At 49.9% G+C, this 15941-nt stretch overlaps 1 protein-coding gene across 2 annotated transcripts in view; it reads left to right on the top strand.

Moving 5' to 3' along the window:
- The window catches only part of HTT (huntingtin), a 167589-nt gene that overhangs the window by 137130 nt on the left and 14518 nt on the right, over nt 1-15941 (top strand). For both annotated transcript variants that reach the window (XM_058301329.2, XM_058301330.2), the window contains 10 exons: nt 1313-1526; nt 1913-2058; nt 3628-3805; nt 4810-4905; nt 7233-7420; nt 9476-9602; nt 11685-11785; nt 12679-12833; nt 13255-13394; nt 14413-14495. In XM_058301329.2, coding sequence (XP_058157312.1) covers nt 1313-1526; nt 1913-2058; nt 3628-3805; nt 4810-4905; nt 7233-7420; nt 9476-9602; nt 11685-11785; nt 12679-12833; nt 13255-13394; nt 14413-14495 — 1428 coding nt within the window. The remainder of the gene's footprint in view (nt 1-1312; nt 1527-1912; nt 2059-3627; nt 3806-4809; nt 4906-7232; nt 7421-9475; nt 9603-11684; nt 11786-12678; nt 12834-13254; nt 13395-14412; nt 14496-15941) is intronic.

Here is a 15941-nt window from a genome sequence, read left to right as displayed (position 1 = left end):
GCTGGTGGGCGGGCTGTGCAGGTGTGTGAGGGAGCGCACCCAAACAAGGGCCTCCAAGCTCAGGTGCCCCCTGCTGTGAGCGCCTGGGGGAAGGAGGCGGTGCACAGTGTGTGCTTAAGCATGAATTCTTGATCAGTTTGAAATAAGAACTACATGGGAAAAGAACAGGACAGTTGGCCAAAAATCAAGTTGCTAAAATTCATTTTACCTTGAAACCCATTTAATGAAAACTGACTTATGAATGAGAAATTTGCTGAATGATCAATTTATTGAATTTGCCAAATTTGCTAATTGAGCTTTTAACAGCTTTAGAAGTAATTACTATTAACAGGAAGGTTGAATCTTGATTACTGATGAGTTTCTTAATATTAGCTAAACTAAGATTGATATTCTATATGAGAAATTGCCCCCCTCCCTCAGTCCATAAATGGTTAAAAAAAAAAAAGTGACCACTGAAGTTGCTGAGGGCAGGGAGAGGGAAGAAGAGGTGTGACATGGGGGCATTTTCAGGACTTGGAGTTGTCCTGGATGATATTATAGGGACAGATGCAGGACATTATATATCCTGCCATAACCCACTGAATGGACTGGGGGAGAGTGTAAACTACAATATAAACTATAAACCATGCTGTGTAGCAGTGCTCCAAAATGTACTCATCAAATGCAGTGAATGTGCCACACTGATGAAAGAATTTGGTGATATAGGAGGAGTGGGGGTAGGAGTGGGGAGTGGGGGGTATATGGGATCCTCTTATATTTTTTAATGTAACATTTCGTATGATCTATATATCTTTTAAAAAAAAATTTTAAACCTATTAAAAAATTTTATACAAAAAAAGTTGGCAAAACAAGAAATACATCAATACAAATTCAAACATTCTGATATGAAAGGCAATTTTTCTAACCCAAATATTGGCACTTATATGGCTACTTTGATTTATTCCAGCTGCTTTTGAACATTTTTCTTTTTCAAACTTCAGGAATGTTTGGTTTTTCAACTCTCTCAGATGGCACATCAGCCTTAATATTGTATTTTTATTGTTTAAAGCTTTCTCATATTACTTTTTTAATCTTAAATCAAAAAGAAAAAATACTAGTTTAAATTAAGGTCTCCAGAAGAGAGCAGCAGTGTACTTGACTGAGCTGCTTTAAATGGCGCTGATCACTTTCTTGTAACAGAGGTAGCACGCGGCGCTGTTTCTTATGGTCCACTGAGCTGCTCGCCCCAGGAATGTGTGCGTGTCTTTTCCTCTCTCGCCTGACTGAAAGTTCCTCATTTGTGTTGTTGTTCACTTCCATTCTCTCATTTCAGGAATTCAACGTAAGCCTGTTAGCACCATGCTTAAGCTTAGGTGTGACTGAGATTTCTGGGGGCCGGAAGAGCCACCTGTTTGAAACTGCCCGAGTGGTCACTCTGGATCGTGTGACGAGCCTCGTTCAGCAGCTTCCTGCTGTCCACCAAGTTTTCCAGCCATTCCTTGCTATGGAGTCCTCAGCCTACTGGAGCAAGTTGAATGATCTGTATGGTAATTAAAATAAAAACTTCTCTTATCTTTAAAGCAGTTGCAAAGCCCAGCACAGTGCTTTGCAGGGAGTAAATATATAATAAATGCTATCAATCTAATAAATAGAAAGCATTTTAAGAGGTCATTGAGAAGCAGTGCTGGGATTCTTAGCTCTCCACTTCTCTCTCTGTTGTCCTTTGTTCAGGCCTTTAAGGAATATTTGGCTGGACCTCGGGGGAGATGGGAATGCTCGAAGCACCCAGTCATTGAGGGGCATGGGCAGCTGTGCTCTCCTGAGGAAAGCTGTCTTCACTTTCATCAGATTCTCAAACAAATGTTTGACCGCTTTTAAAAGTTAAAGAATGCTGGCAAAAGTTGCATCTCCCCACAAAGCCCTTGTGTTCCAGGGGATGCTGTACTGTACCCCACGCTGACCACACTGGCCCGGGCCCTGGCGCAGTACCTTGCGGTGCTTTCCCAACTGCCCAGCCACTTGCACCTTCCTCCTGAGAAGGAAAGGGACACCGTCAAGTTCGTGGTGATGACGCTGGAGGTAGGAGGCAGAGGGCAGGCAGTGCCGAGAAGGGGGGACAGGGAGGTCCTTGCTGCTCGAGAGAGCAAAGCAGCTGCCTGTGGAAGGCAAGATCTTCAGCAGTCCCCAGGTGCTATAGAGATGGCAGGCATTGTCCTTGCTTTGTGGAGCTTGGGACACTCAGGTTTAGGGGAGCTGGTGCCGGACATAGGCCACAGCCACCTCTCCACTCCCCTGTGTCTGGGGAGCTGGCTGAGGATGGAAGGTGTCAATAAAGGAGAAGCAGAGGGAGCTGGAGAGATGAGTACAGACCCCTTGGGGGTGTCTCCCAAATACACTAGGCTGCTCATGTCATGTACTCGTATGTGACATTATTTCCTTGATTCTAAGATGCCTTTGATTATAAGACAGACCACCCATTAAAATTTTTTTTCCAGGGAAAAAAGCCCTATAAATGTAATGCGGATCCTCATTTTAGAACCTTAAAGAAATAACCTGTGAGTTTATGTTTTAAACTGAGCCGTAAACCCAGACATTTCAGCCATGGGGAGATTGAGCACTCAGTTGATGCTGACGTTTTTAATTATCAGAAAATCTGTGTGCCCCTTGTGGAGGCAGTGCTTTCCCGTGGACCCTTTGGAAGTGGGGTCTGGCTTGCTTCCTTGGGGAACAGAGCCCAGAGTGGCAGTGCCTACACAAGGGCATGCACTGGCGACCCAGCCCAGGTGCTCCGGCCCTTCCACACCAAGAGCGGGCAGGGCAGAGGACCGTTGAAGCAGCAGATTAAGAAAGCTGAATAGGCTCTCAGCCCTGAGCCAGGAGGGCCCTAGACCATGCTGGGTGGGGATGGGTCCTGCCTTTTAGGTTTTCAGCTTGTGGGAAAGACTGGAAAGTGTGCATAGGATTACAGTCCAGAGGTACGGTTACAGAGCTGCCAGTTTAAATTGCTATGTGCAGGACAAAATCCCTGACATGCATCATCTTATTTGGGTCTCATAACATCCCTATAAGATGGATTTGCTTTCCCCCTTTTACAGATGAGGAAAACAAGGCTTAGAGAGTTTAAGTGCCTTGCCCAGATTCACCCAAACAGAAAGGAGTTAACCAACCCGGCATTGGAACCCAGGTCTGGCTATCTCCAGAACCCATGTTCTCCAGTCCAGCCTCTATGGCTGTGACAGAGGCCAGATTGGGGTTGGGGGATCCCTGAGGGAGAGCATTTGATGTTGCCAGGAAGGATTGCTGGAAGGGGCCACGGAGCTGAATTTTGAAGGACAAGGCGGCAGCCAGGTTACAATGGGGATTCTGGCAGAGAAAGAGCCCTGGGGGGCGAGCCAGCTGGAGCTTTGGGGAGTGGGTGGGACTGGGATCCAGAGGGAGTAAAAAGGGGTGGTTGGGGATGGCCTGGAGAGGCAGGACAGAGCAGTCCTCCCAGGAGGGCGAGGGCATGCGCAGCTGCCAGCCTCTTGATGCTTTGGGCAGTTCCATGACAACTCTGAAATGTAGTTTCCCTGCTGCAGCTGCCCATGTAGAAAGCACCCATCATGACGTTAGCGCTTAAATGTTGGTTAGTGTAATACTCTCTTTTAGGCCCTGTCGTGGCATTTAATCCACGAGCAGGTCCCGCTGAGTCTAGACCTCCAGGCCGGCTTGGACTGCTGCTGCTCGGCTCTGCAGCTGCCAGAGCTCTGGGGCCTCATCTCCTCCACGGACTGTGTGACCCAGGCCTGCTCCCTCATCCACTGCGTCCGCTTCATCCTGGAAGCCAGTAAGCACCTGCACCCCAGCCCATGTGTGCTTCTCCTTTGTCCCTTGAGCCAGTCATCAGCTCAGCAAAGGTGGTTCACATGCTTTTATGTGGTGCCCCCTGTTGGCCAGGTACTAAGGCAGGAATTTGAGAGTGGAGAGGTGGGTGAAATCTGGGCTTTGCCTTAGGGAGAGCCTCCCCTCAACCTCCAGTATTCTGGCATCTACATTGGAATTTAACATGGGTTATAGTCATTTTGTTTAGATTTTGGAGTCACAACTTTGATTTGTTTAAAAGTTTGAATTTTATGTCCCTTGGATCTCTGGTCCTAGTTGACTCTTTTATGTTTTTAGTCCTAAATGGCATAAGATTAATAAGATTAAAAAGATTGCTTGTTTTCTATTATAGTTGAGACAGTTATTTCTATATTGCATTGTAATAATAACTTACTGTAAAATAAAAGTTACTTCTTTTCAAGGGTAATGTTCTTGGTGAGGGTCATTAGGCAAAACATTTTAAAAATTGGACTTTATAGTTTACATGCTTGAGGGTGTGTGAAGTTTTGTATTTTTAAATTAAACATTATAGAGTGGTGTTTTGAAGTCTCATTGTTTACATTGTTTTCATCTCTGCATTTGTAGTCAATTTCAAAATGAAGATCCCAGGATGAATTTAAAAGCCAGGCTTCTTGGGGTTACTGTGATGCTTTTAGCAGCAATGAATCATGAACTGTCTAATAAAAACCTTTAGGATTAGAGATGGCAAATAGAAGACAGTAGAAGGATTCAGAAATCAGGATGTGGAAGTCCAAATCCTTGTAAATTTAAGATTAGCAAAGATAATGCTACCTGAAGTTTAGTGTTGTCCAGTATTTTCTACTTGCCTATAGTTAATTATAAGAAATCTGTACCTCACTTGATGTAGTCTATAACTTTGAATTTTTAGGAGGCTACATAATGAAGAAGTTTGAATAGAAAGGAATGGTAAAAGTGTTTGGAAATTTTTTTGTTCTTTTGTAATTGTAGTTGCAGTGCAGCCTGGGGACCAGCTTCTTAGTCCAGAAAGAAAGACAAACACTCCAAAGGCTGTCGGAGAGGATGAAGTAGATGCAAAGATGCTGAGTAAGTCCTGAGGTCCACTTCTCTCCCTTAATCTCTTTGGAGGCTTGAAATTCATTCAGCAGAGACTTCTACAGGGTGACCGTGGCCCCTCGAATGCTTGCTTTAACTTCCCTGCTTTGTGCAGCTCTTCCCTCAGTTCACGGGGCTCTGGCACCTTGTCTGCACGTGGTCTTTGCTGGAGCACCTGCCCCACTCTTGCTGTCTTTGACCCCTCAAATGTGACTGGGATGTCACACTCCTGGGGAAGCCCTCCCTGATCTACATCCTCCTCGCCTACTGGGGCTGCACCCCTCTTCTGGTCGCCCCCTCCTCTGCCTTCCGTCTCAGCACTTCCCGCACTCCACGGCAGTTTCTGCTCTATAAGCCTTTTCACATGTATTCTGAGCCCCTTGAAGATAGGGAATATGCTCTCCTTTATGTTCCCAGAAACAAATGCATGTAGTAGGTTTGTTGAGTGATGACTGAGTAAGCAGATTTTTAAAAGAAAATCCCTGACCATCCCGCTGGAACCAAATCCAAATCATTTCAACCCATTCTAGACTTAGATGTGTACCATGTTTTTTTATGTTGTTCCTCCTGGTTCTAAAGTAGATATTTCGTTATGGAAATGATGGTAAGGAAGGTTGTGAGGAAAACTTTTTGGTCAAGTGGCTCCCTGTTTCACTGCTGACTAGAAGTGTCAGGCTCTTCAGCTGATTGAAGCCAGGTGCAAGCCCAGCCTCCGAGGCCCCGGGCGCGAGCTCCAGGCGCGAGCCCAGCCTCCGAGGCCCCAGGCGCGGGCCCAGCCTGCAGGGACTGGGGTCTGAGGCCGGCGTCCCTGGCTTCTGGGGCCATTTTAGCTCCTTTACCCCTGAAGCATGCTTTATTTATAACAAGTCCATAAACATTTTGTGTCTTTTTTTTGCCCTCCCGGGGTGGGAACTCTCCCCTGTTAGTCTTAAGCAGAATATTTTTTTCTTTTGGTTCCTTGGCCAACTTTTTGTAATTGCATAACAGTGTTTTAATACAGAGCTGAGGTCCTGTTCCCTGCATATTTACTTCCAACCTCTCAGGTCTATTTCAGCTCTTAGCTTATGATTTCATGATTCCGTTTTTCTGCCTGAGGAGTACATGAAGCATTCACATCCCTTCTTGGCTGTAAGCACATTTACCATGATCTTCTGTAAGCAGGAGAAGCATACGCTCACCTTATAGGGTTTTCTAAGGATTAAATAAGTTAATATATGTAAAGCATCTAGAGTAAATACCAGATTTAGAGTAAAAACTCAATAAATGTCAACATTTGTTTAATTTTTAATTTGACTTTCCATTGCTCTAAAAAATTTTTAGTCCTTTCAAGGATTTCAGTTAGAGCATGCCAGGCCACTGGCTGGAGTGTTTTTAATGTGGGTTTTTGTGTATCACAGTGTAATTGTGCTCATTCTCCATGGCCCTCTTTAGGCTGATTAACTTTATCTTGGCCAGAGGAAGAAACTTGGTGGCAGCTTTTTTTTCTTTTAAAATCACCTTGATAGGATGATAATTCGTAAAGTTCCCACTAAATATTTAAGGCAACCTCATTTCTTTTAGCTTGGGGCTTGATTCTTTAAGTTCAGTAAGAGTTCTTTGTCTTTATTAGGAAGTTACCTAGACAGTTGAATCTACTAGACTATAGGGGATATCCAGCTAAGATCCTAAATATTTATCAACTCACCAGGTACATTTTTAGTGCATACAATATAGCAGACCCAAAGCGAGTAAGAGATACTACCTGCACTCAGAGTGCTGGCAAGTGCGTGGTTTGCCTCCTCATCCTGCCTCAAGAACGCTAGTGATAAAGCCGCTGCTGTGTCGGGACCCCACAGCCAGCCCGTTGAGGACCCCAGGCTGTGGGAAACCGTGAACCGGAGGCCACAGCAGGGTTCTTTACGGCCCAGCTTAAGAGCAGGCACAGGCTTCTGGGGCAGCCAGAGAAAGAGGAAGGGCAGGGGCGCATGCTGAGGGAAGTGTTCGCTGAGGAGCCACGCGATTGCTTCGGGGTGTTAGAAAGCCACTTTTGGCTTCCTCGTAGGAGGCGGGCGAGAGGGGCTGCAGGCTGGAGGCAGGAGACCGGTGTCACGATGGTTGCAACAATCCTGGTAGAAGACGCAGAGAATTGCATGGTTTAGGTGGATGTTTAAGAAGTGCAGACCCTCGGACAGGCCCCAGGTGGGAATGAGGTGGAGAAGAAGGAAACGTGGAGGCGGCCTGTGGTCCTGCCTTTTCCCCTGGGCTGGGAAATGGGAGGAGAGGCAGGTTTGGAGTGCGCTGATGGAACAGTCCTGTCGTCACCGTGGTTGCTTCTTCAGCTCCCAGGTATGTCACTGCAGCTTGCGAGATGGTGGCAGAGATGGTGGCGTCCCTGCAGTCGGTGTTGGCCCTGGGCCACAGGAGGAACGGCAGTGTGCCGGCCTTCCTCACCGCCGTGCTGAAGAACATTGTCGTCAGCCTGGCCCGCTTACCCCTGGTCAACAGCTACACGCGCGTCCCCCCGCTGGTGAGCCTGCTCGTGTTCTTTGCGGAAGACGGGGATGAAATGGGAACGGAAAGGCAAGCTTCTGACCGGGGGGATTGCCCGAGGAATGAAACAGACTCTTGCTGTTTAGGTGTGTCCTTTGAGGACAGGATGTCTCCTTACAGGTAGTCTGACACCTCTCTGGTGTTCCAGGCATAATGTGAAGCGAGGTGAGGCAGTACATCATTTATCTCCCACTACTAGATACTTCATGGTGGATGGGACTCCAAAGGAGTGAGATTGACTTGTTTAATGATAGACCAGAAATTATACCCCTCAGTGAATAGTTTCTTTAAAAGTAGTCACCTTTGGTGATAATTCATGTATTTCTACATAACCACTTTTGCAACTCCTCTTTTGCAGTTGTCTTCAGAATTGATTCAAAATAGGCATTATTAACGGGGACTCTTGTTTTGGGTAACAGAAAGAACTTGAAGAGGGGGAGGGTTGATAGGGGACCGCACTGCCCTCTCCCCAGTGAGATTGTGTCATTTCCCACCACAGCTTCTCAAGTGAGGTGGTGAGATGTAGTCCTTGTCGGAGAGAAAGTCCTCCACAAGCAGGAAAGAAAGCTTGTACCCAGCGGGTCTAAATCAGTAGAGAGATGATAGCCCGAAGAGAAAATTAGGTCCTCAGAGCCAGGGCAGCTGTTTCCATTTGGAAGGGGCTGTGCATGCAAGGGTAAGCACACAGCCCCTGTGTGTGTATGCATGTATGTATGTGTATGTGTGTGTGTGCGCACATGCGCACACATGAGAGATTCTGGAAAAGTTTTTACCAAGGAAGCTGTGTTCTCTAGAATTTGAGAGATGAGGAGGGTGTTGCCAGGGCAGGAGGATGAAGCTGTCGAGATGAAGGGCCATCAGGAGACAAAGCCCAGGGCATGGCAGCGCTGGACGTAGGTGTAAAGCTGTCAGTGGCCAGGCATTTCTGAAGCCCAGTGCCCACTGGCAGAGGGAGGAAGAGCCGTGCTGGAGAGCAGGTTGTCAGCGCCTTGTGCAGTTAGAACAGAGCTCAGCCTGTTCCCCAGTCAGGCGGAGTTGCTGTGCATTCAGCGGGTGGTAGTTTTGAGGCTGTTACTGCACTTGGGGGAGCAGGTTGGGGGATTCTGGAGGCAGGAAGGGCAGCTACACAGTCATCATCCAGAGGTTAGTGTTGCAGCTTGCAGGTCCTTCAGTCTAGACCAACTGACAGAGACTAAACCACTCAAGCAAGAGGCTGAGCGGTCCTCCCGGACACCAGCAAGCATCTCGGTGTCTCAGGAAGGCACTACCTGAAGGCGGCCAATGCCTCTATCTGACTGTGGGCCCCGGGGCTTGGGGCAAGTGTCCTCCTGTGAAATGAGAAGTACTGAAGCGCTCAGATTGGCCGGCAGCCCCCAGAGGCCCCTGCCCTTGCCCAGATAGGCTGTGGGGGTCTGGGGTGGGCCTCTTCTTGGCCTGGGCCTCTGCTGAGTGTTCTGTCCCAATATCCAAGGGAGATCCCTGTCAGCATGGCCAGGCCCGCAACTACAGCAGCACTGTCTGCCTCAGGCAAGCCTCCCTTGAAGGTGCTTGCTGGGCACCTGAGGACACAGGTCCACAGAAATGGACAGGGCGGCTGCTTCTGTGTCTGCTTGCCAGAGAGTTCATACGTGTGGCTGAATTTCATGGGAGGCTTACTTTTAGTGTAGCACACCACCTGTTTGCTCTTCTCTCTACACTTTCCCTGCCTGAGGCTAGAGGCTGCCAGCTTCTCCCACAAAGAACCTGCCATCCTGAGCAGGCAGGCTGGCTGAGGGGAGTTGGCATGTGTGGTGACAGGTGACTGGACCTGGCCCGGGGTGTAGGCGAGGAGGCGGCGCCATCAGGTGTGGAAGACACTGTGGGACAGCACTCCTGAGGCGTCCTGCTGGAGAGGCAGTGGGTTGCGTTCAGAAACAGCTGGAGGCATTCGGGCTCAGGAGGGACCCTGGGAGTAGAGAAGTGGTGTCTCTCCGCCTCGCGTCGAGCTGCTGGGCTCCGTCTAGGTGATCCTACTTCCTTTTTGTGTTCTCAGGTATGGAAGCTCGGATGGTCACCCACACCTGGAGGGGATTTTGGCACAGCACTTCCCGAGATCCCTGTGGAGTTTCTTCAGGAAAAGGAAGTCTTCAAAGAGTTCATCTACCGCATCAATACACTAGGTGTGCTTATGGCTTGTCTTCCAGAATCGGGGAACGTCAGAAAATACCTGCCTGGGAGAAACCCAAGGCTGCAGTCTAACTCACCTCATTTTACTCAGCAGAAGGTTTAGGGGTAATATGAACATACATAACTGCATTTTTGCGGTATCTTCCCAAACCTTTTTTTGTTCTAATGAAAACTTAGTTCCAAGGTAGCGTGTGGGCACCTATGTGTTTTTAATCCCATTTCTATATTTCAGATATGTTTTGAAGTCAGGATAGGTCCACTTGTGATAGATACTGCAAACCCAAACGTCATCTTCCTCTTAGGACTTATGCTAAAGAGTGGTAGCGTGTTCCTCCTGGCAGTTCTGGTGCTGTGCTGCATCGCCGTCCACATCTGTCCTCTCACGAGCATGTTGGGTCTGACGCCTCCTCCCCAGTGCAGCTCCCCTGTATCCCACGTGGTGGAGTGGGGGGGCAGGCTTCTGGCTCAGCGGGCAGGTCGTGCTCTCTGGCCCCTCAGCTTCCTCATCCTTCAGCATAGAGTCGTTAGAAGTCTAGACATTAGAAAGAAATGCCTGCATGTAATAATAGCTCAGCAAAGGGTAGTGCTGGTGGTTCTTCTCTCAGGATTCTTCTCTGCTTTCTGAAGCACAGTAGAAATTGCCACTGTTTGTCCCCCACTTTATTGCAGAGTTATCATCTGACGGGCTTTTAATTAGTAACTCCTAAACTGCCGTGTTCCTGTTCTGGGGGTTGCCGGCAAAAGTCCTTGTGTCTCCCATTTCCCCATCACAAGTGTTGGGAGCCAGCAGTGAGCACTCGAAGCACTGGCTTCTTTGTCAGGCTTGTCCCTCAGGCCCTTGGGCTGCCTGTTGCCACGGGCCTCTGTGCATTTGGGGCTTATTCTGGCCCTGGAAGATTAGGACAGTGGCCACCTTATTGCTCTGCTTGTCCCTGGAGTCGGCCGATGTGATTCACCCTGTCCAGAGTGACCCCCTGCTCCAGGAGCCGCTCTCTCTGCCTCTCCTGAAAGGCTATTCTCAGATAGCCTCCTGCTCTTCCCCTTCGCCTGACTAGTGTCCTTTTTCTTTGCTCAGGTTTTCCTTTTCTTGAATCGTTAATTTTGAGCCAGGACAGTTTTACAGTCTTTTCCTGGTGTTTACCTTTGCTCTTGGTCATTTTTATTTTTTCCCCTCTTTTCTTTTTCCCTGTGTTAATTGTCACATGTCTGTCCCTATAAATCTATGACTGTGTATCTAAATCAATCAATCTCTCCCTTATCTGTATCTTGTTTATTAAGAAGATCCTGAAATTTGATTTTTAGTTTTCCTGTCCTCAGTGATGCTCATTCCTGTCACTCCTGGCCTTGACACAGTGGCCCCTGGGCGCCGGTCCTGGCCCAGGACAGTGAAGCACAGCCCTCAGGACAACACTGACTGGCCGCTTCCTGGAGGGTGGCTCAATGGGCCTTAGGAGGGCCTGTTAGACACCCCACACGCCGCTGAGGCTCGAGCGGCCTAGTAGATTACGGCCTCCTCCAGTCTTCTTTCCCAACACTGCTCCACAAGGGCAGAGACTGCTGGCCTCTCTTTAAAAACACATCCACCTCCCTGCACCCAGCTTCATTGAGAGAGAACCACAGACTGTACAATTCACCCATTTAAAGCGTGCAAGTCCCTGACTGGTTTTTAGTAGGTTCAGAGTTGTGCAGCCGTCACCGTGATGTGGCGACTTTCTGTTCGATTCAGGCAGAAGGGCTTCGCAGCACGCTCCGACGCCCCCCCCCCCCCCCCCCCGCTCACAGCGGCAGGGGTCCGGGAGGCGGCGCTTGGACCACGCTGCTGGCTGAGCTCTGCCTGCGCCACACGGGTCCTATGGCCTCAGACTCCGTAGCAGACTTCTCTCTGCTTCAACTTCCTCTTTGTACAATGGAGGTGATAGTGTTACTCACACCCTGGAATTGTCGTGAGGACTAGAGGTGTCAGCACAGGTGGCCCTTGGAGAACGTGCTTGTCCCAGAGTAGTCAGGACCACGCAACTATGTTGACAGGCTTGAGAACCAGGCGAGATGTTCTTGTGTAACCTTTGTGTTCCCAGGATGGACCAGTCGTACTCAGTTTGAGGAGACTTGGGCCACTCTCCTTGGTGTCCTGGTGACCCAGCCCATAGCAATGGAGCAGGCAGAGAGCCAGCCAGAGGTAAGGACTTGTCAGCTTTCGTGGAGGGCACAAGGAAGGCAGGAAGCTAAGCGTTCTCCTACTTTACCTTATGTTTAAAAGAATAAGCAAGGTTGTGTCTTGAGCAGGCTCCAGAGCAGGGACAGAGCCCCTGGACGTCTGGACACGGCAGCTTGCCAGTGGCTGTGGTGTGCCTGCATGTTCTTGGTCAGTGGGCAGCCCCTCTTGAAGTGTGCTTGAGTCCTGCTTATTTATTCCTGGTCAGAGGAGTGCGAGGCTGAATTGAAGCAGAGTGGCACTTTATAAAGATCACGCACACATACCTGTGTGGGTTTTGCAAAGACTTTATCAGGCTTCTTAGCATGTGAACATTACATTATGTTACTTCTAATTAAACCACATTCTGATAAAACAAAGCCTGAAAGATTAAATGTCACTAACTGATAAAAGGTATGGTTATGAATTTGCATAGATAGCATTTAAGAAGATAAGCATGTCAAAAATCATTAAGATTGTCCTTACGTTCATCTGGAGAAACTAACGGGTTATCATATGCAGAATCCCTAAAGTTAGTAAATTTAGGGACAGTTCCTTAAAAAGTCATATTTGGAGTTTTGTACCCATAGGAGATGGTGCTTTGAAAAAAGTAGGCATTTGCCCAACAGATTTACTTCAAGGTAGGCAGCTGTGTGTGTGCACTGCGTGGTGCTCTTGTAAACATAGGCAAAAGGAGACCACAGCCAGGGAAGGTCGTGCGGCTCCAGGCTCACCTGGGCCCGTCTTCCTCCCGACAAGGCCGTGGTGGCCACCAGCCAGGGCCAGCAGTCTGCCAGGCTCGATGTGGCAGGGGTGGAGTCAGGCTGGGGCTTCTCTGGCCACAATTTCCTGACCCGGCATGGGGGCTCTCCTTCCAGGAAGACACAGAGAGGACCCAGATCAACGTCCTGGCCGTGCAGGCCATCACCTCCTTGGTGCTGAGCGCCATGGCTGTCCCCGTGGCAGGCAACCCCGCTGTGAGCTGCCTGGAGCAGCAGCCCCGGACCAAGCCCTTGAAGGCTCTCGACACCAGGTTCGCCTCAGTTCCCACGCGTCGCCAGGGAGGGGCCCCGGGTGGCCAGCAGCTTCACCAGTGCCCTTTGTGTTGCCAAAATTAACAAAATCACTGTACACTGTGTTGCTGCAAGAAGTGCTAGGAAGACGGAGAGTTAGGGTATTTCCAGAAGTGACTTATTTAGTGGTCCCATTGAAAGGAGGCGAGCGGTGACATGGGGGCACGGGCGTGTTAACGGGCAGCTCTGGCAGCAGGAGTGGCAGGTTAATGGGCACTTGAGTAAGGGCGCGTGGGCAGGAACTGGCTGGAAAAGAGCATCGCATTCTCTCGCTCAGCTGCCACGCTGTCTGTCATCAAAGCTGGAGGGACATCCTGGTGTTTTCCCTTTTTGGGGTTTTGGAAGAAGCAAAATATTCTTTAACCTTTGTTTGAATTTTAGGTTTGGAAGGAAGTTGAGTGTTATCAGAGGAATTGTAGAGCAGGAGATTCAAGCAATGGTTTCAAAGAGGGAGAATATTGCCACCCATCATTTATACCAAGCTTGGGATCCCGTCCCTTCTCTGTCTCCAGCTACGACAGGTACCTGTGGGAAAAGGCTCTTTTTGCACTCAGGCTGAATGAAAATAGAACTTATTAACACTGTTTAGGCAGGAAAAAACTCATGTGGTGATTTTGTTTTACTGTTGGAGGCTGCGGTGCTAAATATGCTGCCCTACTTCATGGGTCAAAGTTCACTCTGGCCCAGGGACATTTTATCAGTTCTAAGGAAATAAAGTCTAGAAGTGAATGGGAGCACTGTCCTGGGAACTCACTGGGCAAGCTTGAGGAGGCAGGAGTTCTCAGAGGCTGGCAGATGGGCTGAGTGCATGGTCTTTTAAAAGCTGGCTTAGTTGCTCATGTTTGGGAAAACCAAGAGGATCCAGGTAAACATTCCTAGACTCTGGGTTCTCGGGAGAAGTCTGATGTGACAGGAGCCCACCAGCAGTCCTTCCCGATGGCCATGCCGGGCAGGGCAGGGTTGTGGTGGGTTAGGAGCAGGTGGGGGGCTTTGGGGTTTGTGAGGAGAACAGATGCTTCGGGGAGGAGTGGCTAGGAAGCCTCTTGGAAGAGGATGTGTGCCGCCAGCCTGGCAGAGTGTCCCAGAATCTGGTCACTCAGCTGGGCCAGCAGGAGGGAAGCGCAGCGGTCCTTTCTGGGGCCTGTCGTGTGTGGGTGATAGTGAGGGCTCAGTGAGGAGGCAGGGAGGTTGGAGAGTAAGGCGGGGAGGCTGGAGAGACGAGCCCAGGCCCTGCAGAGACCCCCCGCCAGGGCACAGGTTACCTCACCTGTCCCAACCCACGACCAGTTCCCCTCCAGAGTCCAAGGCTGAGGGATGATCAAGAAAAGCTGGTCCCACAAGGGACAAGGGAGTAGTGCAGGGCTGCCGGCAAGCAGTTAACAGGCTCCCATGTATTCAAGAGCACCCAGACTGTGAGCGGAGGGCAGGCCAGCCGGGCTGGGAGCGGGGCTGGCTCTCTGAGCCTGCGGCTCCCTCCTGTGCCCGCACCTGCCTGCACAGGGTGTCTGCAGAACCCCTCACCCTGTTGTTGCTTTCCAGGGGCCCTGATCAGCCACGACAAGCTTCTGCTCCAGATCAACCCCGAGCGAGAGCTGGGCAGCATGAGTTACAAGCTCGGCCAGGTCTGTGCATGTAGCCCCTCGAGGCCGAGGTGTTTTCTTTGCATTCTTAATTAAAAAAGAGTGTAAGGTATATTATCCTCATATGGATATAGTGATGTGGAAGTGTATGAAAATGGTGAGATACTGTGAATTAGAAACAGGTGAGAAGGAAGAGACGAGAAAAGCAAAGGTCCAAGTACAAAAGGCATTAGGGAGCGAGGCGCAGACAGATCGTACGGCAGTGTCCTTGCTCTGATGGCCACGAGCCTTGCAGGTGCAGCTCAGCAGCGTGCAGGTACGTTTCTCTCCTCATGGCAGATGCTAGGTGCCAGCTCTGCCCATGGTCTGTAACTGCCTGCACTGTAGTATCCTCGTCAGAAACCTTGGAGCAGCCGCGCCTGTGACTGTGCAGCTCGGGGTGGAGGGTTGGATGGAGAGGTGCTGGAAGTGCTCGGGCGGCTGCCACCCCAGGGCCCTGGTCACTGACCACAGAGCATGACGGCCTGTCTGACTGCCCGGCCCTCCTCCCTCCACCCCTGCCCAGTTCCTTTCTATATAGCACCAGCCTCTTAGAACCCAGGATGCCCTGCAAAATTGTTTAGCTTTTTTTAAAAGAAGAAATTCATCCAGATAGTGTTGAAAAACCTGTTAGTTCTGAAGGTTTCCTCCCAGAAAAGTAGTGCAGGCTACAGACCCTGGGGTGGCTCCTATGTGGTCCCAGCTTGCCACCTGTGCACTCTTGGTCCAGCATCCTGGTCCCGTTTGGTGCCTGGCTGGCTTCCGTGAGTGAGAAGTGAGAAGCAGTGACTTAGTTGGTTGGAAAGAAGCCACAGACTCTTCGTTCCTTTTCATTTGCAGAGAAGTTTCCATTCTAAATGAAAGCAATCCCGAGAACTCAGTGTGACTTTTATGGAAGAGCAGGCTGTGAGCGTGCAGCTCTTGGCCCAGACCTGGGGGCTCTGGGAGTGGCCAGGGAAATGGACTCGGGCTGGGCTGCGTCCCGCTGGCTCCATGGCCCTCTCCTGACCACACACACTCCCTTTGGTGTTTGCACCTGTGCCCGACTTCACAGACCGCGTGGGTGGGGTTCCATTGGGACGAAATGTGGTTCCACCCCTGCCCTGGCTGGGACAGCCATTGGCTCGCACGTTCACTCTACTGAGCTGCCACTTGCTTTGGGAAGGGGCTTAGGTGTGGAGGGGATGCTATTCCTAGGCTGAAAATTGCTTCTGCAAGTCAGTTCTTTTCAGTCTGGCCTTCGGCCTCTGACCAGCCATGTCCAAGGCCAGCTCCCCTGAAAGGAGTGGCTGGTGTGCCGAGAGCAGGGGTGGGACTGAGCGCCTCCCACTGTGTGATCGTTCATTCAACAAATTGGGAGTGCTCGTGGTTTCAGAATGGACAGGGCAGATGGGCAGGCAGATAAGCCGTTGTGCTGAAGTGTGACAGGGTTTCGAGAGGGGGAGTGCC

Source organism: Dasypus novemcinctus, chromosome 1 (genome assembly GCF_030445035.2).
Source record: "Dasypus novemcinctus isolate mDasNov1 chromosome 1, mDasNov1.1.hap2, whole genome shotgun sequence".
NCBI lineage: Eukaryota > Metazoa > Chordata > Mammalia > Cingulata > Dasypodidae > Dasypus > Dasypus novemcinctus.
The sequence above is the reverse complement of the archived record's forward strand: the minus strand, read 5'-3'. Positions and strand labels throughout refer to the sequence as shown.